At 43.0% G+C, this 15,336-nt stretch overlaps 1 protein-coding gene and 1 long non-coding RNA gene across 3 annotated transcripts in view; both read left to right on the top strand.

Annotated features, from left to right (window-relative positions):
• The window catches only part of LOC309357718, a 125,949-nt gene that overhangs the window by 86,253 nt on the left and 24,360 nt on the right, over nucleotides 1-15,336 (top strand). The window lies entirely within an intron of this gene.
• BARX2 (BARX homeobox 2) overlaps nucleotides 1-15,336 on the top strand; it is a 39,972-nt gene that overhangs the window by 5,120 nt on the left and 19,516 nt on the right. Inside the window, exon 2 of one of the 2 annotated variants that reach the window (XM_081890021.1) lies at nucleotides 1,249-1,554. The exons of the other annotated variant lie outside the window; for it this stretch is intronic. Coding sequence (XP_081746147.1) covers nucleotides 1,509-1,554 — 46 coding nt within the window. The 5' untranslated portion in view covers nucleotides 1,249-1,508. The remainder of the gene's footprint in view (nucleotides 1-1,248; nucleotides 1,555-15,336) is intronic. 2 annotated transcript variants of the gene reach the window in all.

Below are 15,336 nucleotides of genomic sequence, written 5' to 3'. Positions count from 1 at the left end.
TTGAACTTAATTTGAAATGATGCATTTTCATATTTTTAATTAGTTGCGTTGACTACCATGAAACTTTTTTATGATCATCCTGCCTTGGGGAGCAATGTGGGGCTACTCACTGTAGTTTTCTGAGCATGTAGTAAACTTTGGTGACTCAGTGGCTGCTCACAGATGACTCTGTTACAAATATTTGCACGCCTTATTTACCTGAATTCTAAATCTTTGCGTGTTTGAAAAGCAGTGAATCAGTAGTCTAGAAATTGTTCCAGTAGCCTCAGTTGTTTCCTGCAATTTGTTTGAATGCCATAGTATATAATTCTTTGAGTGGTGTTGGCTAAAATGTTAAGAATTTGGGTTGTTGGGTTGTTGTTTTTTGTCAGGCCGGTTAAAACCAAAACCAAAACTCTACTATGATTAGTAGCAGTGTTATTATTTAGTACTGTGCCACTAATGTGTATGCTAATTGGCACTTCACAGCATAAGTAAAAGAGAGGTCTCTGCAGCAAGTGGGCTGCAATTTAATGGCTGAGAATGGTGGGGAAACCAGGGGAAGAGAAGACAGTTGTTGCAGCAGAGAATAAAGGTGGGGAGAAGGTGATTTAAGATTTTGCTAAAAGGTGGATTTTACGGAAGATAGAAATGAACCCATATAGCTTTTCAGGATAGATTTCTAGACACACACACAAACACAAAAAGGCAGTATCAATTTTTCTAAACCACAGTATGTCAAATTAGAAACTTCCCACGACTAAACTTTACAGTGGATGCTTGATTCGCACCACTGTTTATGGAAAGCGAAGATAAAAGATCCTTAAACTGATCTGCAGATGAGGCTGATATATAGATATGGGTGATGTTAATAAGACTTTTTGTAACCAGAGCTCAGTTGCTGATTTAAACCTTGGCCTGAGTCACTGCTCCCAGTGTTTTCGTAAGCAGGAGAAGAGTCCAAATGGCAGTGTAAAAATTAGCGCAGTGCAAGACTTATTTAATTAAAAATTTATATTCCCATTTAAGAACAACGGGAAGGAAAAGAAAGCTGCATAATTTCCCCAGCTCCAGCGTTTAAACTGCTTACTCAGATATCCTCCCGTCTCTGAAAGCTAGAAGATGAAGGAAGAAGGCATCATGTAACTCTGCCCAGGCGTGACCGCCCTTAATTGAAACCGTGTAAAGTTTGCCCAGATATTACACCAAAGGCTGCTTCTAAAATGCTTGGAATAATAATCTTCATAATTAATCACTTCATCTTTGCAGCTGTGCAGCATGGCAGACCTTTCTCACATCGGGAGTCAAATCTCCGAGTATTTGTGTTGGCCGGCATGGCGACCATCTCTCCTTTTCATCTCGGAGCCACTTGGTTGGGAGGGTCAGAGACGTCTTCTTCAATCCTCTTGGCGGTCCCACTGAGACTGGAATGAGAGAAGATGACTGCAGACTTAAGCCTAAGAAGCAGAGCAATCTAACACAAGCCCCTTTATGAAAGAGTAGAAATCTTAAAAGCCCTGGGATCCTGGATGGCCAGTTCTCTCAATTCCAACTCGGATCTCGCACAGGAGATTGGTATGAACGCAAAGGCATTTCAACATTAATTTTAAACTCTGGTGTCTTGATCTTGATTTACACAAACGCAGTCAAGTTTCCGGACCCATGGAATAGCAAAACATGCCAAAGCAAGCCTAGGCTGCATAGGAGAATATGAGAGGATGTCTCTTGCATTTCCAAAAGGGTTAGAAATCAGAGAAAATAACTGGATTTGGGGGTCTGGGTTGAAGTAATCCCACTGAATCTAATAATCTGAGAGGTTTTTTTTTTAATAAAAACCACAACAACAACAACCATATTCTTATCAAATTATATGAGAAAAATGTCAACACAGATTCTCTGTATCTTGGTGAAGTTGTAATATGATTCAAAAACATTAGGAACAAACTCTAGAGGTCATTGGTCAGACCTCAGAGGTCAATCTTATGATGGATCCTATGGCCATTTCGCTTAATAATGCTAATAACCTTTCTTTGAAGCCTGCTTTTGAATCTCTTATTAGTGGCAAGAGTTGTTTTCCCTAGGCAGGGGAAATTTCCAAGAGTTACAGCCACGATAGAATAGCTGATCAAAGCCTTAGAAACTGCAGCAATGAACAAATTGACTGGCGATGCTTCAGTTTTATTAGCAGACAGGTGGGGAGTTTGTTTGTTTTTCGTGTTTATTGGAACACACATTGCAATTTCAATGTACTGTATCTGGTTCAAATTGAACGACAACAATAAAAGAGGGAGAGTTTGATCTCAAACTTCTTGAATGAGTCTGATGTCTGATGAAAACTTCTGTGTTTTGCAGAAATTCTTTCCACAGCCCTTGATCAACAGCAGCAACATAGTCTTCCAAGAGAGCAACCTTAGGCAGGTTTACCCTGAGCACTAAGTCCCATTGTGTCCATTGGGGCTGACTTTCAAGGGCGTGTGGTAGGAGTAACTTCACCATCAGAGAGTAAACACCATTCTCTTACCCTGTGTGCAAAGAGTCCAAATGTTTCCAACACATCCTTTGCGTAATCACTTACGCTGTTCAGTAATTCTATTCAATAGTGTGGTGTGGTGGCTCTTTAGATGATAATGTGTATCCTTCAAGATGTGGTCAGCCAGCCAGCCTTGAATATGGGGGGTCATCTAGCTCATTTTGGGGAATGGGGCCTTGGGCACTTGCCCTCAAAGTCTTGCCCTTATGTGTACCAAATGTGCTACAACCTGGTGTGAAGTGGGCGTCTGTAGTCATGGCTTGTAGCATTCTAGCACCTGGAGAAGGGGAAGGGCCATAGCTCAGTGGTCTGCATGCAGAAGGTCCCAGCAGCACCTCCAGGTAGGACTGGGAGGGAGCCTGGTCTGAAATCCTGCAGAGCTACTGCCAGTCAGCAGAGACAATATTGAACTAGATGGAACAAAGGTCTGGCTTGGTATAAGGCTGCTTTCATTTGTTTTAGACCAAAACATCTGGAGGGCACCAGGTTCACTAGCTTGTGATGGCAAAATCCATGGATTTATTCCCTTCAGATCAATCAAATTTATTCACCTTGATAGCCTGTGGTTTAGGACTGGGTGTGCGTTCGAATGATCTAAATGGCTGCTCCTATGTCATGTGAAGCAACAGGTTAGGAGGAGAGAGAGTAATTTTAATAAGTGATCAGAACATGATTGCAAAACCTTGGAGAAACACAAAGGCCCTGTCTATTGACTATTGGCTAACGAAGGCCTGGGACATTGTGGTATTGTATCGAATCATAACTTATAATTATGAAGAGGAAGAACTCAGGCAACACAGATCTTTCAAAACAACTGGTTGCCATTTATCTTGTATTGAAATCAGAAGAACACTGGTGGGATGGTTATTAGGAATATCTGAAGTATGAGATGATTTGTTTTGGTTTTGTGAATATAATTAAGCAATACAATGAAGTTGCCCAAAGGGAGCCCCATAGCTATTCTGAATGTTGTCATACTCCATCTTCCAGCAGCTCCAGCTATCATGGTCAATAAGCAGTGGTGATGGAAACTGCACACCAGTCACATCTGGGGGACCACAAGTTCCTATCTCTGCTCTAGAGCCCCACTTGGCCCCCCTGTGTGCTAGCTCAGAATAAGCAAACAAGCAAATTGTTGGTGTAAATGACCAGATGCCTCAGAGCTGTGACTGTCTGTGGAATCTGAGTAACAGGACCATCAGACTTACCACTGTCCACCTTGCTGTTGGCTGCAAATGTCTATGCTTTCCTAGATCTTGATGACAAGGTGCATCTCCATGGAATTACTGCATTTGGCAGAAGTCATGCCTCTTTGGGTTTATGGACTATCAGTCTGGAATCTTATGTATATTCAGCTTGGCCTTGCTTCCGAGTGAGCGCCCCATAGAATCAGTTGCTAAGTTGGTTAGGTTCAGTCCTGCAGGTAGACGGCTCTTTTTATGCCTCTAATTTAAAGAGGCCAGGGGCAGTTAACAGGGTTAATGTTCTGTGTATCAGGCAGCATCATCTACGAGAGGTGGGGGAATGCAGAAACCTAAAAAAGGTTTTTAGGTTGTACAATAACAGCACGAGTGCTGATTTTTTCTGAGCCTCATCCAGGCTTGTCACCTCTGGGTCAAATGCAGAGAGGAAGCAGATTTATGGTGCATTATAAAACCACCCAGTTTCTATACGGATGACCCCACAAGCACCATGTGGGATTCCATGTGGACAAGGTCAACCGAGTCCCAGCGTGGTAGATCTGGCTGGGTTTTAAATTTGATCTGGGACGCTCTTCAGAATCCGGGTGGAAACCGTTTCTGCTGGGAAATATTTAGCCGGACCCCTTTCCCCTTTTAATTGAACGGATACTGTTACGGCATTCCTGAGGGACTGCGCGGAACTGTGGGAAAGGAGGGAGGGAATGGATACAGTGTGCTTGTATCACAGTGTGGAGGAGCATGAGATCCCCTTCCACCTAGAGCTTATTATTATCTGAAGCGTAACAGCTGTATTAATCCTGTTAAATAAAGCAAACACAATGTTGTGGCTAATACCTTTTATCAGGCTCATTTACACCTGAGTCCAGCGAGGTCGCATCCTGTCAGTCATGCATTCAGCCAGGATTGGGTGGCCGACTACAGAGACATTTGCTCCCCGGAGCTCCATCATGTGCCCGATAACAAACAGCTAGAAGGACAAATCAGATTTCTCTTTCCCTGGATTGCAGCTTTGGCAGATGTAATAATATCAGTTCAATCCCAAACCTTTATTGTCATGCAGACAAAATTCCGAAAGGTTCTGTACAATAAAATCACTCTGCAAAATATGCATCTAACACTTGGAATACCACTGTATAGCATTCACGGATCCTCACTGTGTGTTGAAGGACCTGGCTACTATCTCCCTCTTATCCCCATCCAGGTTAGACATCTGAAAGGCTACCTTGCATTCAAGCAGATGCAATACTGTATATTGATGTCATTGGAACATATGAAACTGAGCACCCATGAGCATCCTCAGGCATATTTTGACCCACTTCAGTGTCTGCTGTGGTGAATATTCAGGTGTGGGGATTCATAGGATCATAGAGGAAGGGACCCAAAGGGTAATCTACTCCAGCCCCCTGCAATCACAGCTGAAGAATCCCCAACAAATGGCCATCTCTCTATTTGAAAACCTCATTGGATGTCCAATGAGAGGGGGGAGACTCAGCTTATGATGTGATGCCATCATGCTGCCTCTCCCTCACCCAACTGATTGCCACATATGGGAAGAAGAAGTTCCCAGTGGGATAATCACACACCATATGGATAATACCCAGGCATAATACCCCACCATAATACCCAGGCATTAAGAGAAGAGAAGCTAAAGGAGACATGAGGCCGCCATTTTCCTTGACAACCCTGCGTCATTTGCCTTTCCACCCTAAGTTGCTGTTCACCTGCAAAATAAGATGCTGGTGCTACCCATGACATACATTTAATGCACATTTAAATTGACATGGCTTTCCTCAAAGAATTCTAGACCTCCTCAGTAGCTGCTCCCAGGTTTCAGAACTTCCTCCCGAGAGAAGCTAGGCTGGCTCCCTCCTTCTGTTGGCAGGTGAAGACTCTCATTCCATCAGGCCTTTGGGAAACAATAGGTGGGGTTTTGTTTTTGTTTTTTAATAGTTCTGTGCTTTTTCATGACCTGAATTTTAATAGATTTCTTTTTCATGCGGTTTTAATTCTATTAAATTATTTTTGAACAATTACCTTTTGCATTTCTTAATCTTTTTGTATTTTTGTAAGCTGCCTTGAGTCCTGGTCTGGGGGAAAGGTGGGGTAATAATAATAATAATAATAATAATAATAATAATAATAATAATAATATCATCTATAGTTTTCCTCCCCCACATAGGGAGTTCCTGTCACCCTTAGTGAACTCCATTTCTTGGAGTCTTTGGAGGAAGTTTTAAATGTGCTCTGAGCATGTGGTGTGGTCGTGACCCCAGGCAGAGGAGCACATGAAGAAATTTCTGCTTTGCAACAGGAGGGCCATGGCAGGCCTCCAAGACACCATGATCCTTAAAGCCAAAAGTCTTGCCATGCAGGCATGGACTGGGAGTGATATTCTGTTTCTAAAACCTGACGGAACTTCTCGGTTTTTCTTGCTGTCTCCTCTGACAAATGCAATGGAGCAGCTTCTGCAGCTCAGCTCCCTGTTGTACACCCTGTCCTATTTTCCACTCCTGTTCCTGGTTTTCTGGTGCTAAATTTAGCACCTTAATAAGTATGCACAAGTCTCAGTGCAGTGACCCTGAATAGATAACTCCCCAAAGTTGCTTGAATGGGTGTTTTGCATCTCGTCCCCTCCCTGCAATTGTCCCGTCTTCCTCCTCCACCTTTTATCAAGGCTTATAATCTTCTCCAGTTTTGTTGCTAATCTGATCTTGCACATGCCTGCCTATTATTTACCGTTCTTCACAAAGGTAAAAGACTCATCAGTTATGAGGATTATGGGCTTTCAGCACAAAGGAATCAAGAGAAGGATAAAAATGTATACAGCTGCGGTTTGGGATGATTAAGCATTGTGTGGGAGCCATGCAACCATTTCCTTATTTATACTGTGGCAGGGGAACAAGCACAGATTTATTTTATTTCAATTAAATGTCATATGACCTCCAAAATAACAAAAATAATAAAACAATAAAGTTTTCAGTAAAAAACAACCCTTTAAAATCTTCAGAAAAATAACAATAAGCTAAAAACCAGATAAGCTAAAAACCAAAAAAGAGTGTAGTGAAGATGTCTGCCTGAAGTCAAGAGGCAGGGAGTCCCAAAGTTGTTGTACTAAAAAAAAAAAGATTTCTTGCAGGTATGGAGTGAGTGTTGAGTGGCATCTGTAACCGCTGCCAGTTCCACTGATCAAAGCTGTTGAATAGGCTCATAAGAGTAAGGGAATCTCGCAAGCAGATGTTAAGTGTGACTTAGGTTCTTCCCTTTCAGAAAACACTAGAACAATTGTAGTGAAAGAAAAACCGTATGAGTGAGTCATTTAAAAGTCTATTTTAAAAGGTGCTGATAACTTGGTGCTGTCAGATCCCATCCCATGCAGTATGAGAAATAATTTCCCCACCCTCGGATCCTAAATGAAGTTTCAACCAAATCCTGTCCCATGCTTGTTTATTTGGAAATCCACATACCGGATAGATCACCTGGACTTCCTTCTTTAGCGAAGGTGAGGAGTGATGCTGGGGTGCCGAGATCTGTTAATTTCACTTTCTCTGTTCCTCGTTTTCCCACTCTCGAGTTCACTTTGTCACATGCCTGCATCAGTTTGTAGTTGATTATTTCTTCAACATCTCTTCTTGAAAGTTTGCCAGCATTTCTGACCTGTCGTTTCTTTGGTGAGGGGTGCTCCCAGGTGGTCATTATTTTGGGGTGGGATTGAATCACACGCCAGCAAACTCAGTGATAGCTGATTGTGCAGCAAACCTGCTTCCCCAAAAGATTGCACATCTTGCGATAAGAAAAATGTGCTTGAACGTGTGGGCTTATACATGCTTGACACAACATCATCTAAACATGTCAGAATGAATGTTCAGTAAGTAGTCAACATTGTCTAATCTCCCAGCAAACAAACTTATTCAATGATATATTTATCTTGTCTATGGCAATCAGTGGGACTTGGGAGTGTTCAGTGGGGATCATACCTATAGGCCTTAATAAAAATCTGTACTTTACTCCCTTTTGTTCAGAGTGATACTGTACCACTTGAGGCATGAAAGCTGCTGGTTCAGGAAAAGGGTCCATGAAAGACATTCCCCTTAATCTTCCAAGGACATATAACCAGTTGGGACAGAATTTGCAGGTGTATTCCAATTTAATAAGGTGCACACCTTATTAAAAATAACATGGTTGGGATGGGATTATCGGGTGCATGTCTAGAAGTTAACATCACCCAAGTTAGGATTCAATCTCTCTCTCTCTCTCTCTCTCTCTCTCTCTCTCTCTCTCTCTCTCTGTGTGTGTGTGTGTGTGTGTTGTGATTAATTTGAAAGCTGTAAAAAAAAAAACAGCTTTCAAATAAGGGTACCTGCAGACCCTCAGTATTTTGATGGAGAGATTCAACGGCATACAGGAAATTTAGGTTTGTGCAGTTAACGTGGATCAAAACACTCTGCCACCCTTCAGCAACAAATCCACTTTAAAAAAAGAAATGTGCTTTTGTGGTTTGGAAAGTGACAGGGAAAGTGTGGAACGGAGGGATGGTTACTGGGAAGACGTCTAAACATCCCGCAAGCAACTAGGGATGGATACATTTTGTTGTATATCCTGCAAATAAATCAGAATACACGCACGGCAAAGACCAGATACAATCTCATCTCCACGAAAGCTTTGTGCAAGCAAATCAAGGTGGATGCTCCGTAATCGTAGACTTCATTTTTTGCTGACAATCTCCTTCAAAGATTTATTGGTGTTTTAGATTATTAAAGGGGAGGCTGTACAATATCTATAGAAACGAACTGTGGTTAGATCCTGGGCATGCCAGCACTGCAAGTTATGCTCAGAACACTGTGGAAGAGGTCTTTGAGGAAGGGTGTTTGGTTAAGAAACCTGCTAAACTCTCTTGAAATGCTCCACAACTCAGGACATGGATGGCTGTGTTGTCTATGGATCTTCATTAAAATCATGACAAAATGTTTAAACTGCCAAGATCCCATGTAGCATCTGGAGAAGAGCAACCAGTTTTTGCATCATGTGGCAGGGTTTGGATATGGGCTGTGTGGTTGGACAGTCTAGAGGAATCAGTGTGTGAGAGCAATTGCGTGTCTGTGGTGACCCGTTCTTATGACAAGCGTTTGTTTTGAATTCATCTTTATAGGGTCTTCATCTGAAGTGCAGGAGCTGTATGTAGGAGGCATGTGAAGTCCACAGTAAGAATGTTCATAATTTGTATCGGGGAAGGGTCATCGCTCAGTGGTAGAGTGCCTGTTTTCCATGCATAATGAAAACTTTCCATCGTGAAATTGTTACTGCCCAAAGCCTGAATTTCAGGTGCTTTCTGAGTGCTGGCATAACCTGATGCCGACGTTTCATTAAATACTGAACGGCACTCAATGTCAGGTATCAAAAGCATCAAATAGCAATTACCGCATCTTGCCAGCTCCCAAATACTAATTACCACTACATGCCAACAGTCAAGCAATATTGTTACCGAATGTGGAAAAAGAACACCAACTGCACTAAACAGATATAAAAATTGCAGTGCAGTGGTACCTCGGGTTACATACGCTTCAGGTTACAGACTCCACTAACCCAGAAATATTGCCTCAGGTTAAGAACTTTGCTTCAGGATGAGAACAGAAATCATGCTCCGGCGGCGCAGCAGCAGCGGGAGGCCCCATTAGCTAAAGTGGTGCTTCAGGTTAAGAACAGTTTCAGGTTAAGTACGGACCTCCAGAAGGAATTAAGTACTTAACCTGAGGTACCACTGTATTAATAGATGTACAAGTAATTATGTTTCTGTTCCTCTGGTGTCTTAATTCCCACCTTTCCCCTCCAATACTTACTAAGCGATGGCTGATTTCATGTAAAACTTTTGAACTTGTGAAATTGACCAAGAATTAGGAAAAACCCGTTTTGCTGTGCCTATTGCATCCTTGGAGCAATTGGAGAGACAAGGAGGTGTGTGGGGGGGATTAAGAAAAGGGCCTCCGTGTTATAAGTGCCTCCAAATCCTCTGTTTGAAAACCTGTAATAAAGAAGGCAGTGCTTATGATTAATGAAAGCATTTGACATTACATAGGATGATGCAATCGATCAGTGTAGAAACCATTTCTATTTCAGTAACTCATCAGGGCAGTCCTGGAAATGACATGCCGTTGTCTCCACAAGCTGTTTAGCTCCTGATTAAATTATTTAGCTGAAGAGGATCTGCACACGGGCTGAAGCAACTGCAAACTCTTTTGTTCAAGCACCCGTAAAGTACGTAAATCAATATGTGGAGGCAGGCGGGAAGGAGCACCAGCCTGCTCACTCGTTTCAAAAGCACAGAATGGGGAGCAAGACTTTGAAAAACTCAAAATACTAGACCCCCTCCGGAAAAAAACCCTCCTGCCTCTTTGTGGTCATGAGAGCTCTGTTCAGTTTCAGACATTCTTAGGGCACAGCAACACATTCATGTAGACACAGCTGGAATTACAGTTGCAAGCCATGCACCATCACTATTATTATTATTATTATTATTATTATTATTATTATTATTATTATTATTATTATTAATTTCATCTATGAATCACTTTTATGAGGCATTCCAAGGTGGTTTTCAATATAATAAAAACAAATATAAAAGAGTTGCATATATAAAAAGTTAGTTCAATTGCATATGTAAAGGCAATTCTACTACTACTACTATTACTACTACTACAAAAACAGTATAAAGCACCCAGGACAAAGATCTCCATTGAGAAGGCTTGCTGAAATGGGAAAATCTCTGGCAGGCACTGATGTTCCTTTGCATGCTACATTGATGCTCCTTGCAACATGGATGCTTGACTTCCATTGCATTCTCTCAGGAAAGCCCATGTCTACGTGCAGAAAGAGGAATCTAATGCACGGGTTTCAGAGGCAGGGCTTGCCGCTGCACCTCTCAATTCCCTTCTCCACACACACTTATCACAGCGCTTTAAGGATGTCTGCTTTCATGAGCATTAAAAACCCAAGATCACATTGTTGCTTGAGGTAGGCAGGTCATCCCGCCCCACCCCTCCACACACAGACACACACACACACACACACACACACACAAACACACACACACCCCTTGTTCCATGCACTGGAGCCAATTGGTCTACTTGGCTGTTGACTCTTGCTTCAGCACTGGCGGCGGGACAGCATTCTCCACCACACCTGAGGGCAGCAGGCAAGTTAGAGCCACAGGGCAGGACAGGTATCCCACAGCCCTGCCCTTCAACCCCTTGCTGCTGTCGCCCAACGCAGCACTTGCCATCTGAGGCAGTTGCCTCACCCTGCCTAATGGTAGGACACACCCTGGAAAGGATAAACAGAGCTGGGAGGGCAAGTGTTTCCAAAAAGGAAAAAACAAACAAACCTATACTTGGTCAAAGCAGTGTATATTATATTGCTTCTATGTATATTGTATGGTTTCTTTTTCTATTTTATAACCTTTATTGAAAAATAAAGAAGTTCAAAATTACAAGTGCACAGGGTAAGATAAGACACAAAAAAGATGAAGAAACAAGAAATAGTACTCATGTAGAAAACAAATCAGGAAAAAACCTGGGTGCATTACAAAAAAAGGGGGGACTTGTTATTGTCGTTAAGCAGACCTTAGTCTAATATGATATTTATAAACATGAATTCGATGAATTCCTTCTACAGTGGTACCTCGGGTTACATACGCTTCAGGTTACAGACTCCGCTAACCCAGAAATAGTGCTTCAGGTTAAGAACTTTGCTTCAGGATAAGAACAGAAATCGTGCTCCGGCGGCAGCAGGAGGCCCCATTAACTAAAGTGGTGCTTCAGGTTAAGAACAGTTTCAGGTTAAGTACGGACCTCCGGAACGAATTAAGTACTTAACCCAAGGTACCACTGTATATTGTATGTTTATGTTGCGAACTGCCCTGAGATATGTGGCTAAAGGGCAGTATTCACATTTAATAAGTAATATATAATGACGTTATGCAGTTGCCCTCACTGAAGATGTTCCCAGGGAAGGCCTATGAGATACTGAGGGGTGGCTGGGTCCTCCATTGCTTCAGCCAATGTTTAGTGGTGCATGGAGCAGATTCATCACCACAACTGAGAATGAGCAAGGAATCCATGCAGTCAATGAATGGGGACTAGCAGCCTACAGGATAACAAGGCCTTCTTGTTCATTATTGTCTTGCATCTGAGAAATTAGGGTTGCCATATTTCAAAAAGTAAACACCAGGACACCCCAAACGTTGAGCTTTCTTTTAGGAAGACTGCCTTGTCCCGTCCCCCCTGGACGTCAATTCCTCCTTTGAAATCCTGGCAATGTCTAGGAAAATCTGGACGCATGGCAGCCTCAGAGAAATGCTTTTTAAATTTATTTAAAGGGTGGCAGCTGGGCTATCCTCAGACCAATATCTTGTGGCGCCCATGGGCAGGAAGCACTGCCGCCTTCGTTTTGTACACAGGGGGCAGCTTGCTAAGCAAGGAACTTTAGTCACCCTGTCCACAAATCATTTAAAATGGATCTAAACGTCAGGCTTCCATGTCAACTCTCCCTTGCCTTAGCTGGCCAGGTGGAGCTGCTTGTCTTTGAGCCAAGTTCCTCCATCTCTCTGGCTCAGAATTTATTTACTTTTTTTGCATTGCTAGCCCATCTTTTCCTCCAAGGAGCTCAAGTTGGCTTACGTGGGTCTCCCTACGTCTCATTTAATCCCCATGACAACCCTGAGAGGTGGGCTAGGCTGAGAGGCAGGGACTGTCTCCCTACCACCCAGTGAGCTGTTTTATGGCCCAGTGGGAGATTTGAACCTTGGTCTCTCCTAAATCCTAGTCTGACTCCCTAATCACTGCACCACAGTGGGTGGAACTGCCTCTCCTCTATTGCAACAAATACCTTGGTGATGATTTACCTACCCCACTTCTATCATATCTTTTGGATCAAGGGTGCCTTGCCTGCTTGGCAGCTCATAAGATATAATCATTAGGATTGTCAGTCAGCAGAAGACTTATTACAGTGTGATTCTGTGCATGCCTACTTACACTGAGCTCACAGGGAATGACTCTGAGCCATGTTGAAGGCTGTAGGCCTGTATCAGTTATTCAGTTGGCTGCCATCATGGCATACTCTCCAGCATTTCTCCAATGAAAATAGGGACTTCTTGTTCCATTATAATTATAATTATTTATACTTGCCCATATAACTGGGTTGCCCCAGCCACTCTGGGTGGCTTCCAGCATATATAAAACCATAATAAAACATTAAACATTAAAAAAAATTCCCCATACAGGGCTGCCTTCTGATGTCGTCCTAAAGGTTGTATAGTTATTTATCTCCTTGGCTTGGAGGGGTCGCATAACTCCATACCCTCCAACATTTCTCCTAAGGAACAGCGGGACGTTGTGGGATCAAATCAGAAACCTGGATGGTTTCTGTAAATCTGGGACAGTTCCTGGAAAATAGGGATGCTTGGAGGAGCTGTCATAGCCATGCCTACTCAAAAGTAAGTGCCATTGGATTCAATTATTAATTCAGTTCAGCTAAGGCTAAGATAGAATTCTAAACAGGTGGCAATAGATAAGGACCCAGCGGACCTCAGGTGAGAAAGCATAGGAGAGCACTGGGCTTATTACAGTTAAAGCCTGGCGTCAGGTCGAGGGCCACTTAGTTCCTGGAAATGATGACTCTTGGAGCAAGGCCCATGAGATGTCTTGACTGCCAGTGCCTGGGATGCTCACCTCACCTGGACGTAGGGTTTTAAAGGCCAACACCAATGCCTGCCAACAAGATTTTAGCTGGCAAGCAGCGTAAGTACAGTGGTACCTCAGGTTACACACGTTTCAGGTTACATACGCTTCAGATTACAGACTCCGCTAACCCAGAAATAGTACCTCGGGTTAAGAACTTTACCTCAGGATGAGAACAGAAATTGTGCTCTGGTGGCGCAGCGGCAGCGGGAGGCCCCATTAGCTAAAGTGGTGCTTCAGGTTAAGAACAGTTTCAGGTTAAGAACGGACCTCCGGAACGAATTAACTACTTAACCCAAGGTACCACTGTACAGATATTTAAAGCATTGCTCGAACCACTGTGCTCCACTACCCCTGACCTGATTGGGCCCGATCTCCACCCTTATCTCTGGATATACAAACTCAATAAATAAATAAACTAGGGAGGTGTGCGAGGGAAGTGTCCAGCCAAACCTGAAATGAAAGCAGAGCACTGACGGGAAGGAGGAATATATTTCCTGGAATAACACCTTCTCTAGGGCTTGCTGGCTGGCATTTCTGAATCTTCCTCCAGTCAGAAAGGGATTCGAGGCAGCTGCCTCTGCGACTGAGTCACGTCGTGCCCTAGATCTCTTGAGGACTTTATATTATTTTAGCAGGTGGAAGAAGCCAGAAATTGTCAGCTATGCACTGGGCCATTCTGAAACCAGTCTGGTGCATGACTGGGGCGATCCAAACATCCAACGCCCACCCCTGTTAACCCAGAACACCTTCTCTAGCCAGGATTCTTATTTATTTCTTATAAGTTTCTATTATTTGGTTTATAGTCCTCTTCATGCCAGGATAGGCTTCTAAGTGGGTTACAGTCATAAAAAACGAATGGCGCAAAGAATAAAATATAAACACCCATGGAAAAAAGGTGAGGTTCCAACAAAGGAAGAATGGCTTTTGAAAATGATGCTGAACTGGCAAGATAAACAGCAAATATTAGAGACCAAAATGACAAAAAGATTCTTTGAGGACTGGAGGCCTTTTATTGAATATTTAAAGAAATCCTGTAGCAAGGTGAAAACACCAGCAAGACTTGAAATATGAGCCACTGCATTAATTATCAAGATAAATGGGTTTAAATGGATGTATTGAATAGAGAAATATGCAGCATTCAAAGGTAAATATGGAAACTATGGAAGGGGAGGATGGGAAGTCGATAAAATAATTTACGGTCTATGTTAAAATTTGTAAAGTTTTTATTGTGAAAATCAATAAATAAGATTATTTCACACGCACAATTAAAATGCTGTAGTAACAAAACAGCCCTGTTAAAGCAGTAATTAAAACAATAGACTTGGGTCAAGAGATCATGGGAATGTCTTCAAAAGCTAGGTAGGGCAAGGAATCTTCTCAAGGGCCGATTCCCTCCTGGGCAACCTTCCTAGGGCCATATGCCAGCAGTGTGTGGGTCCAGAGGCAAAAGTGGGAGGAGCAACACATGCAAATTTTACCTTTGTACAGCAAGCTAGGTTCTAAACTCACTCACACCCCCTTCCCGACCCTCCATTCTATGAAACAAGAGTCGCAATCAGAGTTCAAGGACGTATCCTGTCTCGGCAAAACTGGTTGGGGTGTGAAGCTAAACCAGCGAGGGGGTATGGTCTGGGGAGAGTCCTGGGGGCCAGATTTAGGGGCTTAGAGGGCCGCATTGCCATACTGGCCTGAGGCTCCCGCACCCCTACCTTCAGCTACAGATGAATCAAGCTAAAAGTCAACTGGTTAATCAAGCCAAAAATTATTGACTCTAATTTAAGTCCCACTGCGAGAGGAGCGGTAGGATAAGTGCCGAAGCGAGAGGCAAACAGTTTGGCAGGAGGTCAATCTCTCCAACTTGTGGCTTAGTTAGGAGCAGGGTGTGTGCCCCTTT

This window comes from Podarcis melisellensis (assembly GCF_964234715.1).
Source record: "Podarcis melisellensis genome assembly, chromosome: 15".
Taxonomy (NCBI): Eukaryota; Metazoa; Chordata; class Lepidosauria; order Squamata; family Lacertidae; genus Podarcis; species Podarcis melisellensis.
The sequence above is the reverse complement of the archived record's forward strand: the minus strand, read 5'-3'. Positions and strand labels throughout refer to the sequence as shown.